This window comes from Felis catus, chromosome D3, assembly GCF_018350175.1.
Source record: "Felis catus isolate Fca126 chromosome D3, F.catus_Fca126_mat1.0, whole genome shotgun sequence".
In the NCBI taxonomy this organism is placed as follows: domain Eukaryota; kingdom Metazoa; phylum Chordata; class Mammalia; order Carnivora; family Felidae; genus Felis; species Felis catus.
The window spans coordinates 8,339,094-8,363,205 of NC_058379.1; the positions used below are offsets into that span (position 1 = coordinate 8,339,094).

The 24,112-nt window shown below is 38.4% G+C and overlaps 1 protein-coding gene and 1 non-coding gene across 24 annotated transcripts in view; one reads left to right on the top strand and one right to left on the bottom strand.

The window, feature by feature from the left end:
* The window catches only part of IFT81 (intraflagellar transport 81), a 229,327-nt gene that overhangs the window by 187,171 nt on the left and 18,044 nt on the right, over positions 1 to 24,112 (top strand). For 7 of the 23 annotated variants that reach the window (XM_045041408.1, XM_045041409.1, XM_045041407.1 and 4 more), the window contains 2 exons: positions 3,155 to 3,298; positions 6,416 to 6,592. In XM_045041408.1, coding sequence (XP_044897343.1) covers positions 3,155 to 3,298; positions 6,416 to 6,517 — 246 coding nt within the window. In that variant the 3' untranslated portion in view covers positions 6,518 to 6,592. Of the gene's footprint in view, positions 1 to 3,154; positions 3,550 to 3,700; positions 3,884 to 4,888; positions 5,492 to 6,075; positions 6,347 to 6,415; positions 6,593 to 12,395; positions 12,537 to 21,152; positions 21,317 to 24,112 lie in introns of those variants that run through there. The other 16 variants (XR_006587848.1, XR_006587849.1, XR_006587850.1 and 13 more) reach the window with 8 other exon arrangements.
* On the bottom strand, positions 22,059 to 22,165 carry LOC111557433. The gene has a single exon (XR_002737471.2). It is a non-coding gene; the product is annotated as a U6 spliceosomal RNA (small nuclear RNA).

A 24,112-nucleotide genomic window follows, 5' to 3' on the forward strand; every position in this document is an offset into this window, starting at 1 on the left:
GATGGCTTATTTTCTGGTATGACAAAATGTTCCGGGCTTATCCTATACTTTTCCTATTCCAAACCTGGAATTTCTCTAAAAAGTGTTTCTGTTTCTCTAAAAAAAGTGTTCATCTGTTCTTTCTGTATTATTTGTGAATAAATGCCCATCATATTAATGTAAATTTAAAAAGAAAGGAAACCTTAAGTTGATACCTCCAATCCCTCAGAGAAATTGTGAGTTCTACACATCTCTTTCCATTTATGGGTTGACATACCATACTCAAAAAGGAAAAAAGAAATAATTTCATATTTGAAAGCATATATTTGAATCAAGTTGTAAACATTCACTAGAGATTTTGGGGTTTTAGGATTTAGTATGACTGTCAATAACTAGCTTTCACCCAAACATTCTATATGTTAGGTAATATATTTTTTATATGAAAGCATTCCTTTATTTCTTTTGTTTTGAAAAGTATGTGGATGGATGCTTTGTGTACAGAAATTTTTATCAAATCTGAATCCTTTCAAAGACCCAAATGTAACTGCTAAATCAGAATAAAGATTATTCTTTCCCTTTCCAGTGTAGTGTTTTACTGCAGGATCTTTACGAAAAGTGATAGTAACAGTCTGACAAGTCTATTTCAGCAAAAGGAGCCATTGATTAGCTCATTCCCCAATTGTCAGGATGTATCATTTAAGAAACAAAGTTCTTCAATCCTCTCATTCCTAGAGTAGATCTAAATTTTAAGGCAAATACTGAATAAACCTAGCCTTTCAACGTGATGATAGCCTAAGCCTTCCAAACCAGCATAGACTGAACATCCACTCACCACCTCAGTCCAACTGACTTTCTGGAATTAACCAATCTATCATAGTGCTAAAATTCACATGATCATATACTAGAATTTGCCTTACCAAGTACTGTGGAATACTGTACTGAAAGTTGTAACTCCCCTCTACCCACTATACCACCTCCCCTTTAAAGAACAATCAAATTGTGACAAGTATTCTTTGTGCATTACAACTATCAACAAAATAAATTTGGATTAAGTGGCAGTAACATTAAAAATAAATTACATACTAAGGCAGTTGTATTCATAAAATTAAAAGTTTCAAACACACATGGTTATGAAGTACATTAAATTTAATATTTCTGACATAGACCATGCCCACATCCTGTCTTTGGTTCTTTAAATAACTTTTATAGGCTGTTAGGATTTTTGGCAAGGAAACTATTTCAATAATATAGGAAAATGTATAGTTAAGTAGTACCTTAATCTTAAAAGTTATTCTAAGAACTCTTAAAATTCTAGATCTGACTTACTACTTTTGTTTTAGTTCATGAGGATAAAAATATTTGGGTTTTTTTTAAGCTTTTGTTTAAATTCCAGTTAACATACAGTGTAATATTTCAGGTGTACAGTATAGTGACTCAGCACTTTCATATTACACCAGTGATCATCACAATAAGTGCATCTTTATTCCCCACCACATCAACTATTTAACCCATCCTCCCCCACCCACCTCCCTTCTGGGAACCATCAGTTTGTTCTCTATAGTGAAGGGTCTGTTTCTTGGGTTGCCCCCCTCTTTTTTTTGTAACATAGACTTAAATAGATGTATTTGCATGCCAGATATTGTGTCAAACATTTGCTGGTTATATTTAAATTATATTTTCTTAATTCTGCTTTGTTTCCTGTTGCTATTTGCGGTCAATTTTGCTTTCATTAGCAACAGCTGTGGAGGGCAGTCTTTAGTAAAGTGTTTTGAATCTAGTCTTAGCTTAGTTTACCCTCTTATTTGGGCAAGTACCAATGGCCAGCCTTCTCATTTGTGTCCTTACATCACCTATTAGATCAACTATATACCAAGGGCAGAAAGAATGGGAGCCATTCTGTTACCTATTTCTGCATCTTTGCTTATTTTTCTGTCCTTAGTGATTTCTCATAATCAGTGTCACTGTGTACACTGTGTTTCCTGATGTGTGCGCTCTCATCTTCTCTGTTTTCCTCTGCTTACCTGCCTTCCATCCTTCCCCTCTTCCTTCCTTCCTCTCATTTCCTGCTAAGCCTCCTTTCAGTCACCCTTTCTGAATTTGCCAAAGTATATTTTTACAGTTTATTGAAAGCTTTTCTTATTCTTGTTTATAATGTTAGAGTCTGTGAGTAGAATAGTTTTGACAGATGGAATCATATAGGCTATTGGTAACAAAAATAATTCTGATAGGGGTTTGGGCCTATTTAATAGTGTACTTTTTAAAAAATCATGAAACTTTCTCCCTGAGAAATATATACGTACAATTTTATTTATTTAGGTATACACAGAGCATACACAGATTCAGGAAAGGATATAATACTTAATAATAATAACATATAACACATGATAGTTTATAAAGTATTTCCAGATCTATTGTATCTTGTGAAAAGATAATCTTATAAGGCAGTTAATTTTATAATTATCCCCTATTATTAGCTTTAATTACAATTCCGAAAACTGAGGTCCAGAGAAGTTGTCTTACTTAGAGCTAGTGACCAAGCCAAGTTATATACCAAAGTCTTCCGACTTTCAAAATCTACACTCTTTTTTCTACACCATGATGCTGAACCACTTTCTACTTTCCTGATTCCCTTTATTCCCCACCCCACCCCACCCCCGCCCTTTCTTTTTCTTTCTTTTCTTTCTTTTATTTTTTTTTTTAGGGGAATGGTTGGATGATATGGTTGTTCTATTTTGAGGTTTTTTTTAATGTTTATTTATTTATTTTTGAAAGAGAGGGCACAAGCCAGTGAGGGGCAGAGAGAGAGAGAGGGAGACACAGAATCTGAAGCAGGCTCCAGGCTCCAAGCTGTCAACACAGAGCCTGATGCGGGGCTCAAACCCACGAATCATGAGATCATGACCTGAGCCAAAGGTGGTCACTTAACCAACTGAGCTACCCAGGTGCCCCCCACCTCCTTTTATATTTTTCTATTCTTTTTATCTTCAAGCTGTCCTACGTCTATCATAAGTTTAATTAACTTTTATCATTTTAGTTTTCATTCATCTCAGGAGAACCTGGTTTAGTTAACTGCTACTCATCAAATGTTCAAAGCATACCATATTCTTCTGATTATAGCAACAGAAGTAAATCCCTGTAACTGAGATTTAATTATTCCTGATTTTTTTTATAATAGAAACTCCGAGAAAAACAAAAAGCTGTACGAGAAAGTCATGGTCCAAATATGAAACAAGCGAAAATGTGGCGTGATTTTGAACAATTGATGGAATGTAAGAAACAGTGCTTTCTGAAACAACAAAGCCAAACTTCCATTGGTCAGGTAATTCAGGAGGGAGGAGAGGACCGGCTGATACTCTGAATTCATGTACCATCGTTTAGGGTTTTAGTTGATGCTACTAGATGTAAGCATAATCCCATAATGTATTTCTCTTCTTGAAAATGATGTGTACAACATTTTGCTTTCAGATTAGCCATTCCCTATTAAGTTTTCTTGGAAGATAAGATTAAGGTAGATTTAGGTTTTAAAGTTTTTTAAAAATAAAAACCGCTTTTATTGTTTTGCTTAGTTTAGATATCAGTCGTGTCGTCTGAGTTTTATGAGACAGGAGACTAAGTTTGCTCTCTGTAAATGTAAACATATGTCCATTAAGAAGCATGTAGTTTTTAAAAAATGTAATAACCCAATGGCTTAAAGTTCTTCTTAATCTTTTTTTAACTTTAGAGGAATCTTTTAGGAACTAATATCTCTTGTTTTGAAGAAACATTTATCTGAAGTTCAGCAATTCCTACAGTTTCACTTCAGTTTCTCTTTCTTCTGTAAAATTCAAGAAAATTTACTATTTTGAATAACACACTTGTTCTGACTGTATGATTTAAAAGCAAATAAAACTTGGTGCACATGTCATGGCTATTTGTTTTTGAATTATATAGTTGCATCAAAATTATTTTTTAAGTATTCATTTTATAGTATTGTTTGTTTATTTATTTATTTATTTCTGTTTTTGAGAGAGAAAGAGAGTGTGAACAGGGGAGGGGTAGAGAGAGAGGGAGAGAGAACCCTAAGCAGGCTCCACACTGTCAGCACAGGTCCCAGTGCGGGGCTCGAAATCACAAACTGTGAGTGAGATCATGACCTGCGCTGAAATCAGGAGTCTGACGCTTAACCAACTGTCACCCAGGTGCCCCTCATTTTATAGTATTGTATTAAATTTAAGGATTAGTTGTTATTTTTACCCAAAATCTAACAGTATGAAAAATAGTCATGGAATATAGATATTATCATGTGCTAAAAAGTTAGCATAGGATTCCAAGTGAAATTCAAGAGTCCAAAGTGCTTCTAATTTCTGCTTCATTTGGACAGGGTACTTGAAGGTTTCTTTGATTTTCCCTTAAAGAAAATTATTAAATTCACATACTACCCTTAACTTCACTTCAGCTTCATTATACTTTTTTAAATGTCTTCCCTTTAGATTTGAAAACAGATTTCATATTATTAGCATGTCCATCTTGGGTTAGTTCTTTGTAGCTTTCCTAGGGGTGGCAATGAGAGGTGAAGGACATTTCAATGAAGAAAGTTGTTTCAGGGCGCCTCGGTGGCTCAGTTGGTTAAGAGTCCGACTCTGATTTCAGCTCAGGTCGTGATCTCATGATTCGTGAGTTCAAGCCCCACGTTGGGCTCTCTGCTGTCAGTATAGAACCTGTTGGGATCCTCTGTCCCCCTCTGTCTCTGCCCCTCCCCTGCTTGCATACGCTCACTCTCTCTCCCTCTCAAAAATGAATAAACATTAAATGATTTTTTTTTAATTTTTAAAAAATTGCTTCTACCCTGTGTGGAACATACAGACTTGATTATGGCTTTGGATCTCTTTGTTTCCAAGTGTGTTCCTACTTTTACTTTTTTGTTTGAAAGCTCCTGGTCATCAGAGAAACATACCAGCACAGAGATTATTGGTAACTCTAGCAGCTATGGCAAGAAGAGATGGGATCCCTCAGAGCAAGGAAGAACTTACCAAGAAAGTGTGGAAACAAACTTCTTTTAACAAATTTCAAGAAAAAAAAAAGCATTTTAATGTTTTATGTGGTTTGAATATGGTACTCAGGTTACTTTAGCCTCTCATTTGGGCAAGTATCAGCTACCAGAATACCAGCTACCATTTGTGCCTTTGGATCAACAACTTGATCCACCAGATACTAAAAGAGGAAAGGCTGTGTTTCAGTGTGGAAGCAAACCTTTCTTAATTCACTTAAGTCAGTTTCTGAACATTGAGGTAGACATCTTTGTTCAGTATTGGCTACTGGCTTGTTATTTTTAAGCCTGTAGCAAGTGATGTTCCTTTAGCCAGAGTATGTATTCCTTTGCAAATATTTGAAAAAGACTGGATGTCCTTCACAGGAACAGCATTTTATTCCCCTAATGAAAGTCAGCTTGTAAGATTATTAAGCTTGGTGATTAATTTTTTTAGCCTTTACTGTCTTTGGTGCTCTTCCCTTAATTTTTAAAATTGTTAATGACAGATACTCCAAGGAATGCTTATAATTCTTTTTTTTTTTTTAACGTTTATTTATTTTTGAGACAGAAAGAGACAGAGCATGAACGGGGGAGGGTCAGAGAGAGGGAGACACAGAATCTGAAACAGGCTCCAGGCTCTGAGCTGTCAGCACAGAGCCCGACGGAGGGCTTGAACTCACTGACCGCGAGATCATGACCTGAGCCGAAGTCGGCTGCCTAACCAACTGAGCCACCCAGGCACCCCGGAATGCTTATAATTCTGATTTGATTATTGCTTGCCATCTTATTCCACACAGAAAGAGTGTGTGGATTAAACACTAAGGCAGCTCCAAAATCACTTTATTAACTGAGGCAGAGCATCATTATTACTTCAAGAAAAGCAAATTGAAAAAAAAACACCCTAAAAGTACAAAGTTATTTATAGTTTTTATGTAACATTGGACATTTAGTAATGCATCTTAATGGGTTTTCTACAGTGACTTTCCACTCATTTTGTGATTTGATTGGAACATTAAAAAGCTTTGACTACCTCTGACAGTTTTTGACAGCTGGCACTTCCAGAAGGGCTTATTATGTTTTTCCTTCAGGACTAATACTCTAGCTGGCTAATTGATGAGAGTACTTAATCGTTTTGGAAAATAATCTGTCTTCCACATGATGGCCCAAATAAAGGAGAAAAATGTAGCCTGTGAAATCTGCTTTTGCGTTCATGGATTTGCTCCTCCTAAGACTCGGTGCTGCCAGCTGCTGCGTGAAACTGACTCGCTAAACTGTAAATTCCAAAAGGCCACCGCTTATCTTGCTTTCTGTATTAGTTCAGGAAGTAATCCAACTTTAAAGGTTGTCCTTTAAGAACCATCTTATAATAGGATAATGTCTTTTCTGTTATAAGTCTATTAAGTGAATACAAGATCATGTCTTTTTCAGGTCCAGGGAGTGTACCAGAATGGTCTGAGAGCACTGTTCAAAGGCTTGTGGAACTCAAACCGGATCTTAAGAAATTACAAAATGCTTCACTTTCCTCTTTAGATTGATACTTTCTATCATTTTGCTTTATTTATTTCCATGGGCAGCAATAATAAAAGAAGCCATTTCATTAAACTATCAAATCCAAATGTATTATTCTGCCTTATTAGTTTATATAACATATATAAATTTTCTGGAAGATTTTAAGCTCTGGTCATTTTCCAAGTATGATTATTCCTTAAGGTTTTAGGCTAACATGATGCAGAGCACTTTTGGTAATTGGAGTAAAATAAAAGCCCAAATATGTTGCTCCAACTAAAAATGTATAAATTTGCTGAATTCTCCTGAATTGAATCTGAAAATACGCAGTAATGGATAACTTGCCAAAGCTGCCTTTACAAAGGCAAAATCAAGTTTGGGTTGAAAATGACTTCGTATGGAGATGTGTGTCTTCTAGAAACCTCTGTGTCATATGCCGGCATTTTCCCTAAATTAGTGACTAATGAGCATGAATCAAAGACTTGTTTCTACAAATGGTTCTAGGCGCTTACATCATTCCCCTTGTTTGGCACAAAGGAGTGTTTAGCCCTAGGGAGTGGGTAAGTAAGCAGCCTGATGATTAACTTTCATTAAACTTGGTTATTTCAATAACTTATCCATTGTCGTAGTGAAGGTAAGATCTAGATTATGTATACAACGAATCCTTCTTTTTTAAACAATCTGTGGCAGCCAGGAGATTTTTTTTAAAGGCACTTTGATTAAATTTGTAATTGTTTTTCCAGCCAGGAGGAGTCACTGGCTTCGCACCTCCTCCCTTTCCTTTTAATGAGAGCAGCTTAATTAGAGCTGTTTAGTATATGGCAGCCAGGCATGAGGTGAACACTTTGTCTGGGAGGGATAGAGAGAGATCTTTCAAAGTTATCTGTGTATTTTCAATCTTTGACTGTCCCATCTTGAGACAATATTATGAAGAGAAAGTTGGCTATAGCAATCATTTAGTCCCATCCCATCCTTGCAAAAGAAATAAAAACCTAAAACACAGAATCCAAACAAGTGTTTTGTGAAAGACTTGGACAAACGTGCTTTCTGCTCCTATGCTCCCTCTTTTGGCAAAAACTGGAAGTACTTTCTCGGCAAACACGGATAATTTCACAATTTCCTCTCTAGAATTGCTGAGCGACTTGAGTCACCAAACTTGGTTTACTGCTATGGAAATTCACTATTCAGAATTCAGGAGGAGATTAAAGATTTCTGCTTTTCAGTGAAAGTAGTAGTTTCCACCTTGGTTCAGAGTGTAACAGCAGGTTCCCTGCAGGGCTGCCGCTTGACCCTGCACGTGGCACACAGCCATAGAACTTTGGAGCTTGAAAAGAACCTCAGAATGAGTCGTGCAATCATTTATTAAACCGGGACCTTTGAGAGCTCTCTCTCAGTACCGCGGCTATTGCAGCAGACCACTTTCCAGCCACAGTAGAGTAACCGCAATGCGGCTCACTCCTCACGAGGGAGCCTGTTTCATTGTTAAAGAGCACCGCCTGATTAGTCTCTTGGTTCTAAAAATGAAGCAAACTCAGATTGGGAAGGAAGTTTTTTTTAAAAAACAGCAGTTAGGCAAAGCAAGATTGAACAAATTAACTCCCTGAAGCTTTGTAATCATAATCATGATGATGATGATGATGATGATGATGATGATGATGATGATAGCAGCTAACACATTCTTGGACCCTCAGTATGTACCAGATACTGTCTAAATGCTTTATGTGTATGAACGAATGTAACTCTCACAGCAACCCTAGGAGGTAAGTATTATCACCCCCATTCAATAGATGAGGAAACTGAGGTACAGAGAAACTTCCACAGTATATCACACCACTAATACCTGTGGCAGAGCCAGGGCCCAAAACCTGTGCTCTTCACTATTGCGGTGTAGGTACTACAGTGTGACCCATGGGTATACTGGCTGTGTATATGCAGACAGGTTGATGTCCATTTAATGAACTATAATACATGTGAAATTATAATTTTTAAAAATGTGTTCACTTACTATGTGCCTAAAGGAAAAAAAAACTTTAGCAAATGTTTAAAAATAAACTCTACCAACCAGATGTGGGAATTCCGCTAAATGAATGTCAAGTAAATGCAAAAAGAAATTTAGACATAGAACAAATGGAAGCTGTATAGGTTATAATTTAAATCTTTCTCTTTCTCTGTGAAAGTGTTAAAATCATATATATCTCTTGTTGCTGGACATATAGATAGACTCCAGTTTCTTTATGAACAATGCTGCAACGCAACTTAAGAGTTGAAATACAATACAATATTAAACAAAACCACAAAATTTATTTAATTTGGTCAAATCCAAAATCCACTGAATAGTTTTACAGACATTTCTTGCCTCCCTCTATGAAAATGCCAAAGCTAAATCAAAGAAATTATCAAGATATTACTTTCTTAATTGGAGAATGAAATTGTAAATTCATTCATTCATTTATTTATATACAAATATTTATTGTCTTCTGGGTGCCTGACATTGTGCTAAGTGCTAAAATATAAAGTGAACATGATCTGGTTTTGGCTTTCGGAGAGCTCACAGTCTAGAAGACTCTAATACTTTGTAGCAAAAATTAAAAAGTTCTTTTATATGTAAAAAGATCAAGGAGCTCAGAGGAAGAAGCGATTAATTCTGACATGGGGTACTGAGGTAGGACTTGAGCTGGATTTGTAAGGAGGAGTTAAGATTTTGATAGCCATGGGAAAGGAGGAAGATGTAAAGGCATTTAAGAAAATGGCATGCTCAGGAAGTGACAAGAAGTCTAGTATGGCTCGTAAAGTTACCTACCCATTAGGGTGAGGAAGGAGCTCCTGTCACGTGCCAAGCCCTTGTGCTATGTAATTTGTGTGCTGGGCACCCAGCTAAACTCTGTGAAAAGGTACAATAAATGTGTCAGACACGGCCCTGTCATTAACAGGACTACGATACATTAATTTTTTTAAAGGACTACAATACGTTAGACAGCAGCTAATATACTAAAACCTAATAACCAAGTGCTGAATTCTGTGTTGCTATCGAAGTTCAAACAAAATGGAGATCTAGAGAAATCAAAGAGGAATCAAGGAGGTCTGATCAAGGAGGTCTGATCAAGGAGGGAGGAATGATCAGGGCCTGGAAAGATAAGGATTTGGACAGGTGAATGGGAGAGCATGAGAGGGCAGCAGGGATGAAACCAGCAGGTGCTCATTGGCCCTTTGCTGCATCCAGCTTTGTATCAAGCATATGAAGTGAGAAAAGGCGTGGCCTCTCCTTCCAGGGAACTTGAAGTCTAGTTACCAAGATGGAAAACGGAAAAACGTAACCAATGGTTGAAGTAGTTTACAGCACTGGATTATCCAGTGGGCAAACTGATACACCCTGAACTTTCTGAAAGTGTTTGGTATTTCAGAGATCAAAGTTTTCATTAGGAAAATCAGAGCTATTAGACTTCCTTACACTCTTCTCAGGGTTTAGGGTCTCAAAGTTTTGATTCAGCTTTTTGGAAGGGGATCAAGAGTTAACAGACCTAGGACGTTCAAAGGAAAAAACACTTTGGGCTGGAACAATTTGGGCAGGCTGGAGAGGGACATGCAGATACAAGTTAACTCTTCTGGCCACAAGGGCAGAATGTGACTCCGGGAGGAAGCAAGAGCTTGTGGAGAAGAGGAAGCCCTGAGAAAGGAATGCCCTGAAGTACTAGCCAGACAAGGCTGGAGGGAATCAGGAACAAATTGGAGGTGGAGAAGCAGTCGTAAACCAAACTGCTGAAGGTTTTGAGTTCGTGCAATTCCAAGTTCTGTCCATCGGTGTATGCTAATCGGGAGTTGTTAATATCCCTGCTTCCCTTAGACCCTCGATGAAATGAGAGACTTACTACATCGTAGAGAGTAGCAAACAGTCACTGCCATGGGAGGCCGTTATCATGGGTAACATGATTTTTTTTTTTTTTTATGACAAAGGAGAGGCAATAAGCCAGTTATTTATTGCTTTGCATTTAGGGAGATATTTTTTACACTAACTCAAAGATTCAGCATTTTATTCTTTGATTCAGGTTACAACTCTATGTCATTTCTATCATCACTTTTTTGTTCCATGTAACATTTTCAGATGTGTGAAACAGATTTGATAATTCCAGGGAACTGAGCTTAGAAGCAGTATATGTAAAAGTTACACTTCTGTTGAGAGACATTTTTATAAGTTTATATGATTTTCTATATATTAAAAAATGTGAGAAAAGATTTCAGAGCTGGTGTTTAACTGCACTTGATTTCTTTTTCTTGAGAGTAGGAAAAAGAACTCATTTTTTGTTGTAGTAATTGCCAAGTCACCAAGCAGAGCCTCCATGCTCAAAGAGACCCACTTGCTAGTGACTTTGCAGTGTCAAACAAATGTTCAACTTTTATTCTGACACTTCTTGAAGAATTTGATTGAAACTATATATGTCCAGATAACACTCAGCAAAGTGCCCTTCTTGCATTTGTTTCAAGATATATTTGGAAACAAGAGAGATGACCTTGGATGCAGCTGCTTTTCCAATTTAGGACTTCTCTCTGGGTCTACTGAATAATATTTCCCAGCATTGAAAATTCAAAGGATGGAAAAACATTTTAGTTACTATATGCCATAAGCCCTATGATAGAGGATTTTTCCCCCAGCAATATGTTCTGCCTCTAAAAGAATGATATATTTAGACCACAAACTCTATGCTAGCTTTCTAACCATCTATTTCAAAATACATTCAGGAACACATTTGCTTTTCATCAGAGCGCCTTTTTGTAATCTAAATTGAGCTGCCTTGCTTTTTAAAATATTTTAGCATCTAAGAAATAAAAAATATCAAGCAGTTAACCCTTCGCCTTTGCTTTCTGGCATTGAAAATTTGTTTCAAAGCCAGGGTTCATTGTAACTTGATGTAAGATCTAAAAGAAGACTGGGGAGGCTCTGACATCCACAGCTAAGGTTATTGCCACCTGTCCAGATGACAATACAAGTCCTACTAGTCTAACCTCAAGCCTGAAAGCCAAGGCTAGCTTCCAGTTGTATCTACATTTAGCCCACGGAGATGGATGGTTTTAACTGTCATTAAAGTGACATTCTTTCAGTTACCATTATGCATATTTTGGAGGTTCAAGCAGTTCCATTTTTAATTTGTTGTCACAGTCACAGGACAAGACTTAGGTAACCTGTTTGATAAAGCAATTTTACCTTTAAGCAAATGAATAACTAAGAATTATAGTCTTATCATTGTCCTACATGGCATATTACCAGAGATAGTAACATTTTCTATTTTCATATGGTTTCCTAAGATGTTATAGTCAATCAGAGCATTTATAGAGATGATTATGTTGTTGGCAACAGTCTCCAGCATACGCAGTACATGAATGCCCAGTAAAATGTGTTAACATGCACACACACACACACACACACGTAGACATAGAAAAACCATTTTATAATACTTCAAAGGATAACTTGTTCTCAAGGATTCCTTGTTGCTTGATTTGGTATCCAATCAGTTATGTCATCTGTTAGCCACAGGGTGAGTGATTTTGAACAGTCAACAGATTTTTAAAACTTACTACTTAAGATACTCTTAAAGATGACCCGTCCATCAGATAACAGACTGATCTTAAATTTTTAATTGTCATAAATTATTGCCCCAGCCTTGCTTTGCAGTTTCCTAATTCAAAAACTGGTGACTTTTATCTTTAATCTGACATTTATTCCTTAGTAAAAACAGATTTTTTCCATGGGTGTGGCTATCGTGTATACATTTCCATTATTTTATTGATGTTGAACCAAAGTAATTGCTACAGTCACTGCACTGCCCTAATTAAGTAAGTAAGAGTTAATAGTACCCAAACTAATAGATTTTATAGGATAAGCAATAAAGTTTTCTCTTACTGCTGCCAGAAACTCCTCCAACTGCACAAAACTTCTGAACTGTGCTTTTTAAAGATATGAAAAAGGAAAATATGATGATACCTACAAAATACTCCCAAGACCTGTAGTTCTCAAAGAAGATTTTAGTGATGGAAAAGTCTCAGAGAAAAGGTAATTTTATTTTAAATATTACAGAAATTAAATGTGAGTTTTGCTGAATGTTTTCATAAAATATCTTTCAAATATATGTTTTCTCATCCTTTGTCTAAAAACATACAAAACTTTGAGCCAAAAAGAATATTCCTGCATGGTTTGTGGTTATTAAGTCTGTCAGTATGTCTTGGGAGCCCTTTTCTCTCTATCCAGCTCCCCTTATATTCTCAGATACTCTTAAGCAAATCAGAACATTATTGATGTTCAGTAAGTATTCATTGCTCGAGAATTACTATCTCACTGTCAGCCTTCCTAAGACAGGAGAAATTTCTAGCAACTACAAAGTGAATATATTTCCCTAAACGCTTTTTATCTGTGTCTTCCATAGATGGAATTTATATCCAGCTATCTGCAGATTTATATAGAATCTGGTTTACCCAAATATTTGCAGTACCATCAAATTAAGTTTCTTTATTTTCTTTTTCTTATCATGCCCAAATATCTTACCTTGATCTTTTTGTTACAAAATACAGATGTGTTTATTTAATGAAGGCAGATCTAGTATGTTTCTGGTTCAAACTCATTTTAACATCGTACCTTTTTTCTGTCCCTGACCCTCTCCAACTTTGTTGGTTCTCATATCTTTTTCTCCTTGTTTATGCATACCATTCCATTACTATTTAAACTCTCTCAGATTGTGGGGCTCCTTGGTGGCTTAGTTGTTTAAGCATCCGTTTCTTGATTTCAGTTCAGGTCCTGATGCCATAGCTTCGTGAGTTCGAGCCCCATGTTGGGCTCGGGGCTGACAGCAAGGAGCTTGCTTGGGATTCTCTCTCTGCCTCTCTGTCTGCTCTTCCCCCACTTGCACTTTTTCTATCTCTCTTAAATAAATGTGAAACTTTCTCTGATTGTGTGTCACACATTCTCTTGCCACTAGTAAGTTCACTTTTGGAGCATCTTCCCCCAAAAATTGTTTTATTGAGGTAAATTTGGTATATAACATTATATGAGTTTCGGATGTGTACATCTTTGCACACTGATAATTGTACGGCTCTGTGGATATATTAAGAAACATTGTGTGACTACACTAAAAACCACTTTAAATTGGTGGATTTGTGTGGTATGTGAATTATGCCCCAATAAAACTGTTAAAAATGAATATATAGCTCAGTGTAACAGAAGTCAAATGATATCAAGCAATATTTGTTTAAAAAAACAAAAATCCTTCACCTACTTCAGTCTTCTCCCTTGTTTGAGGTATTTCCAAAGCTAGCTTTTGGAATATTCTTGCTGACATTTTCATTGTGCACACAAGCGCATATGTGTATTTACAGCCTTTTAAAACTGTGTACAAAGGGAGTTATATTCACCATTCTGCAACTTGCTTTTTTAAAATTTTTTAAATGTTTATTCATTTTTGAGAGAGACAGACAGCGCATGGGGGGGGGGGGGGAGAGGGAGACACAGAATCTGAAGCAGGCTCCAGGCTCTGAGCTGTCAGCACAGAGCCCGATGCAGAGCTCGAACTCACAAGCTGTGAAATCATGACCTGAGCTGAAGTCAGACGCTCAACCGACTGAGTCACCCAGGCGCCCCTGCAATTTGCTTTTTTGCATCAAAGAGTAAGTTATAATAATATGTCCATATAGAGTTGTTCTTAACAGTTGCAAGTATCTAATTCTTTTTTTTCTTTTTTTTTTTTTAAATATTTTTTAACATTTATTTATTTTTGAGACAGAGACAGAGCATGAATGGGGGGAGGGCCAGAGAGAGAGGGAGACACAGAATTTGAAGCAGACTCCAGGCTCTGAGCTGTCAGCACAGAGCCTGATGCGGGGCTCGAACTCACGGACCATGAGATCGTGACCTGAGCGAAGTCGGACGCTCAACCGACTGAGCCACCCAGGCGCCCCATCAAATATCTAATTCTTAAACAATGTTCCACTACATGCATGTAGCACGATTTGATTAAGACGCTCCTGATTGAAGATCCCTCTATATGTGTCTTGCACTCTGATGCAATTATATGTGTCAGGCAAAAAACAAAAAACAAAAAACCTTAGAAGTAGTATTATTGTATTCAGAGGTATGTGCATTTAAACTTTTGATAGATAGACATTGCCAGATTACTCTCCAAAAAACTGGTGATAATTTGTAATCCCATCAGTTGTGTATGACAGAGCCCAGTTTGCTATTCTGTTGCCTAGACTAGGTATACTGGCTTTATAACACCTTTGTCAGTATGATAAGTTGAAAGAATTAATTTGTATTTTTAGATTTATGAGTGAGGTTGAGTTTTGATGACCTGTTTTTAATTGATTATGTGGTATTTTTTCTAACTGAAAAATATATAGTGTTAATTGTAGAAATTTTGAGTAATACGGCAGATAATTAAAAACATGTATAATCCCCTACCCAGAGATTATCACCATTTACAATTTTTCTTCTGGCCTCCTTTCTATGAAATTTATCTTTTGATTATTTTTAGCAGATAATGAGGTTGGTAAAGGAGCTAATTTTTGTATTTGAAATACACAGCTAATGGGGCGTCTGAGTGGCTCAGTTTGTTAGGCTTCTGACTCTTGATCTCAGGGTTGTGAGTTTAAGCCCCACGTTACTACTGCTTAAAAGAAAATATGCAGTTTACAAAATGAGGTTATAATTCAGCTACTTAGAATATTGCTTTGAGCTCTTTTAATCAAGGTGCTATATAAATATTCAGTGGACTGAACTCTCCTGTGCCAAGCTTTTGGGATCAGCTAGTGGAAAAATCATTAGCATTCTTTCCTTGACACTGTACTGTCACTACCAGGGCTGAAACTGGATGAGATTTCCTGGGAGCCAATGGTCTCTTAGTAAAGGAGACAGCTCTACAATCCTTTAATGGCATGGAAGATAGAGGAATCCTGTACCTTAAAAGACAAACACACATTTCATATTATATGTTTATGTGTGTGCCCATATATATAACCATTATTCTCACTCGCACATGCACAAAACAGAAGATGAGATTAGTGACCCAGGATAGGAACATGCTGAAAGAGTGCTGGACACCTGGGGAACAGTAAAATGATTAGCACACAGGGTAAGCCATCCAAAGACAAGTCCCATATGGTAATCATGTTTCCTTATCTGATTCTTCCTTTGGACTGGAAGAGCATGGGCTACAGGATTAGTTTCTGTTCACAGTTGTATTTCCCGTGCCTAGTTACACACACAGGCAACTTTGATCGGTGAATAATGAATGAATGAAAAGTGAATGAATGTGACCTTGAATAAATCACTTAATTTCTTTGGACTTCAGTTTCTTTCTCTGACAACTTCAAAGAATAACTAAAAGGATAAAATAAGGTAATGTATGAAGGTGGTGGGTAAGACTGAAAGTCGGCTCCAAGGTGACTGTGTCTCCTCCTTATTTTTACGGAGCTAGATATAGTTGCCATTCAGGCCCTAGTAAGGAGGCCCTACTGTATAGAGCAACTGTCTGCACATCATCTTCCTGGTTAACCAGAGAATAAAGTAAATACAATGCAGCTTTATAATTAGAAGTAATTGCCAGTGACCTGGAGGCTTTGCCATCTTAACCACTGCCTCATTCTCAGTATTCAGGGGTATCTTATGGGGGACCTGGGTGGCTCCATAGGTTAAGCAACCAACTTCAGCTCAGGTTATCGTCTCACAGTTTGTGGGTTCCAGCTCTGCATTGAGCTCTGTGCTGACAGCTCAGAACCTGGAGCCTGCTTCGAATTCTGTGTCTCCCTCTCTCTCTCTCTGCTCTCCCCTGCTCATGCTCTGTGTCTCAAAAATAAATAAACGTTAAAAAAAAAATTTTTTTTTAAAGGCATCATATAAATCTAACACTGAAGTCCCATCAGGCTTAGGGTAAAGTTATAGAAAATGGATGTTACTGTGCCTTTAACATGCTTAGAAATGCATCTAGTGATTATGTTTAAAAGCAGAGATGATAACTCAGGAAGGCACATGGTATATGTTTAGAATAGTAGCTATTCTCAGAGTTGACCTATTGTACATGATTGCAAATGAACGCCTGTCCTTTTTAGTTTATCTTGTATCAAATTGTCAGAGACCCATTCCAAGTAACGATTACATTTTGGACTAGTGTAAAGAAAAAAAAAAAAAACTTCTACGAAAGATTTTGTGATTTACTCAAGAAATATTCTATGACCTTTTAAGTTGGTTGAAAGAGAAAGCTGGTATGATGTAAAGCCAGTTAAAATAAGAATAAGCTTGGAAATATTAAATAGCATCAACTCCTAGCCCTTAGGGAAGATAACTAATGGCCCAGTCCCTAAAATTACAATTTTTTAGAATTTTTCATAAAAACTTGATGTAAGTAGAAACATTTCTCAGGCCAGTACACCCTAATGAAATGCCATAAAAATAACAGACTAGCACATAAATTTTTTTTCTATTTGTAACCAACAGCATTGCATAATCAGGCAGGAACCAGGAAGTAAAAATAATCACAAAATTAAACAAAGTGATCTGTTTTCGTTACTCCAGCAGGAGTAAAAAGTGAAGATAAATACAGCCAGCAAGTTCCTTTATCAAATTTGAAAATTCTTTCCTTGTCAGTCATTCCTTAATAGCAGAATAAAAATGAAATTTTTACTAAGGCTTTTAACTCAACACTATCTTTTAAAAAATCTTTTTTAACTGTGGTAAAAAAAAAAAACACATACTCTAAAATTTACCATCTTAACCATCTTTAAGTGTTCAATAGTGTTACCTATATTCACATTGGTACTGTAGACCAGCAGAATGTTTTCATGTTGCAAAACTGAAAACATTATAAGCAACTCTACCCACTAAGCAACTCTCCATTCCCCTTACCCCTGGCAACTACGATTCCACCTTCTGTCTCTGAGTTTGACTGCTCCAGTGCCTCATATAAGTGGAATTCTACAGTATTTATCTTCTTGTGACTGGCTTATTTCACTGATCCTGAAGTCCTCAAGGTTCACCCATACTGTATCATGTGACAGGATTTCCTTCAAGACTGAACTCCATCCTTTTTAACATCATTTTTGTGGTACAGTCTATTCTACCCTTAAACATCTTTTAATGCTCCAGACCATAACCAAATACAGAGTGATGAGAAGCAGGTCGGAATGCACATTTGACCTTCCGAATTCTCCTGTCAAGAAATCAAAAGAGGTTATAAAGTGATTAAACACTGTAGGACTTCCCCAGTGTGAGAAAAACTATTTGATGCTAAGTTAGCAATCAAGACTCTGAAGACCTTTTGCAAGCCACTTGTATTGAAGGTTTTTATTTGTTTTGTTGTTCTAGAAATGCATTTGACCTAGTACAACTTTTTTTTTTTTTTTGAAGTATCTGCAAATATATCTCTGCTGCTGGGTTATTTTTTTTTTTCCTTCAAGCCTGCAGACATTCTTTCCAACTTCTTCAGATTGAGTTAGCTGTGTTCATGTTTGAGAATAACCCTCCCCCCCCTATTCTGTCATAGCAACAGTGTGTTAAGAGAATGCAGTCGGGAACTGGAGATATTGTTAGGTCACAGAACGAAACAGGATTGAGTGTTAAAAAGAAGCAGAGCTCATTCAATTTCAGAAGATGTTTGTTTATTTTTGAGAGAGAGAGAGAGAGAGAGAGAGAGAGAGAGAGAGAGAGAGAGAGCAGGTGTAAGCAGAGGAGGGGCAGAGCAAGAGGGAGAGAGAGAATCCCAAGCAGGCTCTGCACTGTCAGCACAAGAGCCCTACTTGGGGCTCGAACTCACGAACCGTGAGATCATGACCTGAGCCAAAATCAAGAGTTGGATGCCTAACCGACTGAGACACCCAGGTGACCCCCTACCTTAATTTTTAACAGCTTTGTTGAGCTATGATTCACATATCATATGCTTCACTCATTTAAAAATTCAGTGGTTTTTAGTATATTCCCGGAGTTCACAACCATCACTACATTCCCTTTGAGAACATTTTGCCACCCCCATAGGAAACCCTGTGCCCATTAGCTGTCACTCCCCATTTCCCCCAGATCCCCCAGCCCTAGGCAATCACTAATCTGCACTCTATAGATTTGTCTATTCTGAAATTTCATATAAATGGAACCATACGATATGTGGCCTGGCTTATTAGCATGTTTTCAAGGTCATCCATGTTATAGGATGTATCACTTATCCCTTTTTTTTTAATTGTGGGAAAAAAAAATTGACCATCTTAACCATTTTTAAGTATACATTTAAGTATTTTAAGTACATTCACATTGTTGTGCAACCAATCTCCAGAAATCTTCATCTTGCAAAACTAAACTCTATTTCCATCAACAGTTTCCTGTTCTCCCTTTTTCTCAACCTCTGGTAACCATTATTCTACTTGGTCTCTATGAATTTGATTCAGGTACCTTATATAAGTGGAATTATACAGTATTTGTCCTTTTGTGACTGGTTTGTTTCATTTACCACAATATCCTCAAGAACTTTGTCATTCATGTTGTAGCATGTGTCAGAATTTCCTTCCTGCTTCGTTCCTTTTTACGACTGAGTAATATTTCATTGTGTGGATATACTTAATACATTTTGTTTATCCATTCATTAGTTGATGAGTGTTTGGGTTATTTCCACTTTTTGGTTACTATGAATAATGCTACTATGAATAATGCTACTATGAACATGCATATGCAAGTTTTTGTATAGGCATGTTTTCAGCTCTCTGGGACATCTACCTTGGAGTAGAATTGCTGAGTCATATGGCAGCCCTATGTTTAACTTTTTGTGGAGCTGAGCAACTTTTTCACATCAACTGCCTCATTTTACAGCAGCAAACTAGAGAGGTTCCAGTTTCTCCACATCCTCACCAAGGATGTTGGAGAAAAGAATGTTGTTATTGCCCACCCTTTTCATCATAGCCAAACTAGTAAGTGTGATGTAGTATCTCATGGTGGTTTTGTTTGCTTTTGCCTGGTGGCTAGTTTTACATGAGTTTATTGGCCATTTGCATATCTTCTTTAGATATATGACTCTTCAGATCCTTTGTCCATTTTTTAATCATCTTGTTATTGTTGATTATTCATGAATCCTGACTACGAGTCCCTTGTCAGACAAATGACTTCCAAATATCTTCTCCTATTTTGTAGGTTGCCTTTTTCACTTTCTTGATGGTGTCCTCTGAAGGTTTTTAATTTCAATGAAGTCCAATTATCTGTTTCTTCTTTTGACACTTGTGTTTTTCGTGTTGTATCTAAGAAGGTTTTGCCTTCTTAGGCACAAAGATTGGGATACCTGACTGACTCACTTGGAAGAGTATATGACTCTTGATCTCAGGGTTGTGAGTTTAAGTTCCACATTGGGTATAGAGATTAGTAAGGAAACAAACTTAAAAAAAAAAAGCACAAAGATTTACTCCTGTTTTCTTCTAAGAATTTTTAGTAGTTTTTGCTCTTCTATTTAAATCTATGATTCATTTTTGGTTAAGTTTTGTATATGCTATAAGAATGAGATCCATCTTCAGTATTCTACATGCGTGTATCCATTTGTCCCAGCACCATTTGTTGAAAGATTATTTGTTCCCCCTTCCCCTCCATTCAATTGTCTAGGTACCCTTGTTGCAAATCAGTTGACCATAAACCATGACAGTTTATTTCTGGATTTTCAATTCTATTCCATTGATCTATCTTCTAACTTTGTTTTTCCTTTTTAAGATTGTTTCAGCCATAATCAAAATAATCAAAAGATGATTTTCAGATTTTTATCGTGTACTGAGTTGAGAGAGGAAGATTTAGGTTCTGCTTTGTCTGTATGAAGTTGGAGGTGCCTACTGGACACACAAGGGGAACTGTCCAGTAGGAACTATATTTAGGAGTCTGGTGTTCCAAGGAGAGAACAGAGCTGGGGATAAAGATAATCAAGATGTGAGAATCAAGAGCACGTAGGTCCCATCACCCTTCCCATCTATTGCTCCGTCCCTCTGTGCTCTCTTGGGTTCCCCCCCCAACAGTCTTTCTCAAGTTATTTCTTCACAGTTTCCTAGGTGCTCCAGACCAGAGAGATTTCCCCATGCTGCCATTCTCTAGAAGCCTTTCCATTATGGAACTGACTTCACCAAGGTTGAAAAACCATTACCCCTCAACCTTTCAATTCTTCCTTTTTGTTTAGATATTAAGTATGCAGTCATCCAGGGAAACCAGAAGGGATGAGTAGGTTTAGGAGAGGGGATCTTTGGAAACAGGCATTTATGAAGCTGGTTCAGATTTGGATTGGCCCTGAAATCATTGCTAAGTGGTAGGGATGGTGGAGCCTGAAAAGAGAGTGAAGCGGGGAGTCACTATGGTACACAGGAGCGTTTACTACTACTACTCCACCATGGCATTTCTAGCTCAGCTCAAAAGGACTTTTGGTATCTTTCAGGGAGCTACCATAGTTTAAGAGAGAAAGATGTCACAAAGGAAGGCCAGAAAAGGCCTTCCCAGGGAAATCAACTCCTTGCTGTGATCATCACTTTAGAGTCTGATTAAACATTTTGCAGATGGTGGTGATGGGTGCACAACACTGCGAATGTACTTAATGCCACTGAACTTACACTTAAAAATGGTTAAAATGGTGAATTTTATGCTCTGCATATTTTACCACTATTAAAAAAAAATGTTTTGCAGGTCTAGAAGCCAGATCCCAGGGCCAGGAATGTTTCTGTCTAGTCCCTAAGATGCATCTTTTCCTGTTACCAAAAGGTCTGAGACACCCAGTTGGTAATCAGAAGCTCTTACAGGGAGCCTGGAAAGTAGCTGCAGACTCTTACGGCATTTTTACTTCCAAGTATGTAAGTACAGCTCTGTGGTGGCTGGGAAACCGACCAGGAGACTGTGTCCCTGTCCTTGCCTGTGTAATGCTATACAAATACTGTCACATTTGTGTCATGGAGGGGGTCTCCTTTGGTCAATACCCTGTGGGCGATCCCTCTGTTTGTTGTTACACAGGATGGAGTCTAAGTAGACAGTAAATGAGAAGGTGAAGTTTCCTTGAATTGTCCATGGTGGGGAGGCCCCAGGTACAGGGAGACTGAAGGATGAGTAGAGGCTAGCCCATAACTGCAAGTTCACAGTTGCCCCCAGCAACACCTCTTATGACGTGTCTGCCTTTAAGTGGCCGACCTTAGTAATTTTGGATTCTCAGTAGTTTTCTTCTCAGAAGTTGACCTTATAAAGAGCCTCTGGGGTTATCTCCTACCTGATCCTTCACCCTGGGCCCCCATCTTCCCTTCCCATTTCTCCTTCACCAGTAAAACCCATTCCTTCATCCTGCCTTGCCTGTGCATGTACATCTCTAGCACGAGGGAAGGGGACTTGGGGGACATTGGTTATTTTTAGTTTAGGACTAGTAGAAGGTTGAGACATGGTCAACCAATCCCAGACCTGAGCCCACTGATGTCTCAGATTTTAAGAAGCACCAACCAGTCTTTCCAAGTGCCATGTTCCACCAACCCTTTCTTTCACTTGTCTTGACATTGTTAGACCCCCCACGGTGTGGTTTTATCGCCTGCCTCCATTCAGATTTTCTTTTTCCCAGATGTGGGACGCTTCACAAATTTACGTGTCATTCTTGTACAGGAACCATGCTAATCTTCTCTGTATTGTTCCAATTTTGGTCTCTGCACTGCCACATCAAGCACCTTCCTTTCAGATTCCGAGGGTCATTTGACTTTGTCTCTGGCAGCTGCCATTTTCTGCCTCCTACCTGACATGGCACCCTGTGTCATGTGAACCCTTACACATGGTGGCTCTGCCCAGTCTGGGCCCTTAGGGAGGGCGTCTAGCAAGATCAGCTTAATTTCTACGTCCACTTTTACAGGACAACCTCATTCAGTGTCCATTACACTTTTTGTGTAATATTTATTTTGGGGAAAGCGGAAACAGAGGAGGGGCTGAGAGAGGGGGAAAGAGGATCCGAACCGGCTCTGTACTGACCAACTGAAAGCAGTGAACTCGATATGGGGCTCAAACTCATGAACCATGAGATCATGACCTGAGCCAAAGTCAGATGCTCAACCAACTAAGCCACCCAGGTGCCCCCATTACACTTTTAAAATGCTTAAACCAAATCACTCCAGTCTCTTTTCTTGATACCTTTTCTTCATACCTTTTCTTTATACCTTTATACCTTGGCCTTTACACCGAGCTGTGGGCTTCCACACTTCTGGCCCTAAAGCCTCAGCAGCTGTTTGGTGTAAGCCAGCTCAGTGCCCTTGCAGTGAGTTTGGGGAATCTATTAGCTTTGTCCCTAAAGTTAGACTCCACACTGTCTCAGAAGAATGGTGGAGGGAGACAGAAGACGAGGGGTGGTCAAGAGAGAAGCTAGGAAAAGATTTGTACCGATGCTAGAAAAAAATGAAAGCTCTTCATGGGTTTACTGATGCAAGATGCAAGGTAAAGTACAAACACCTTGACCCGGCAGTTGTTCCGCACCCCTGACCACCTTCCAGATTCACACACACACACACACACACACACACACACACACACACACTCACCAGACACACTTAGCAATTCAAAGCTCTGGTCTGGAAAATCTTGCCCCTGGGGTGTCAGTTAGTCCCCTAGTGATGACAGGTTTAATGGTTCCGTATCTCTGCATTCCACAAGGACCACCTACCCAGAGGCCACACCCTCCTGACCTGGTTAGGCAGGGCCTGAGACTCTACACGGAACATGAGAGCAGTATGGATCGAGGGTCCAGGGGCCTGTGCTCTGGTTTGGGTGAATCGCTCTGGGTTGCTGTGTGACTATATCTATGTTGCTTGCCTTCTCTGTAATTCAGGGTCCGCGGGTATAAAATGGGATTGATGGTTCTTGTCTCATAGAAATATCATGAGAAAGTAAACTATGGTCTTTGAGAGTTTATGCTTCTAAGTAGTCAAGGAGTCAGGGAAGTCCTGTGTTTTCTCTTTTTTGGATATTGAGGGGAGGTTTCCTGGGCTCTCTTATGCAAGCCCTCAGAAGACATTTAATCAGAGAGTAAGGCTGAAATTTTCTTTTTAATTTTTTTTTTCAACGTTTATTTATTTTTGGGACAGAGAGAGACAGAGCATGAACGGGCGAGGGGCAGAGAGAGAGGGAGACACAGAATCGGAAACAGGCTCCAGGCCCTGAGCCATCAGCCCAGAGCCCGACGCGGGGCTCGAACTCACGGACCGCGAGATCGTGACCTGGCTGAAGTCGGACGCTTGACCGACTGTGCCACCCAGGCGCCCCAAGGCTGAAATTTTTTAAAAAGCAAACCTCACAAAAGAAGAGCCTTGGGGCACCTAGGTGGCTCAGTCAGTTGAGCTTCTAGATCTTGGTTTCAGCTCAGGTCATGATCTCACAGTTCATGGATTCAAGGCCCGCATTGGGCTCCACACTGACATTGCAAAGCCTGGTTGGGATTCTCTCTCTCCCTTTCTCTCAAAAGAAATAAACAAACTTAGAAGAAGGAGGAGGAGGAGGAGGAAGAAGAAGAAGAAAAGAAGGAGGAGGAGGAGGAGGAGGAGGAGAATAAGGAGAAGGAGAAAAGGAGAATGAGAAGAAAAAGAACCTTGAAGTATCTTAAGTGTTTCCTTCCAGACAAAAGACCAGGAGAT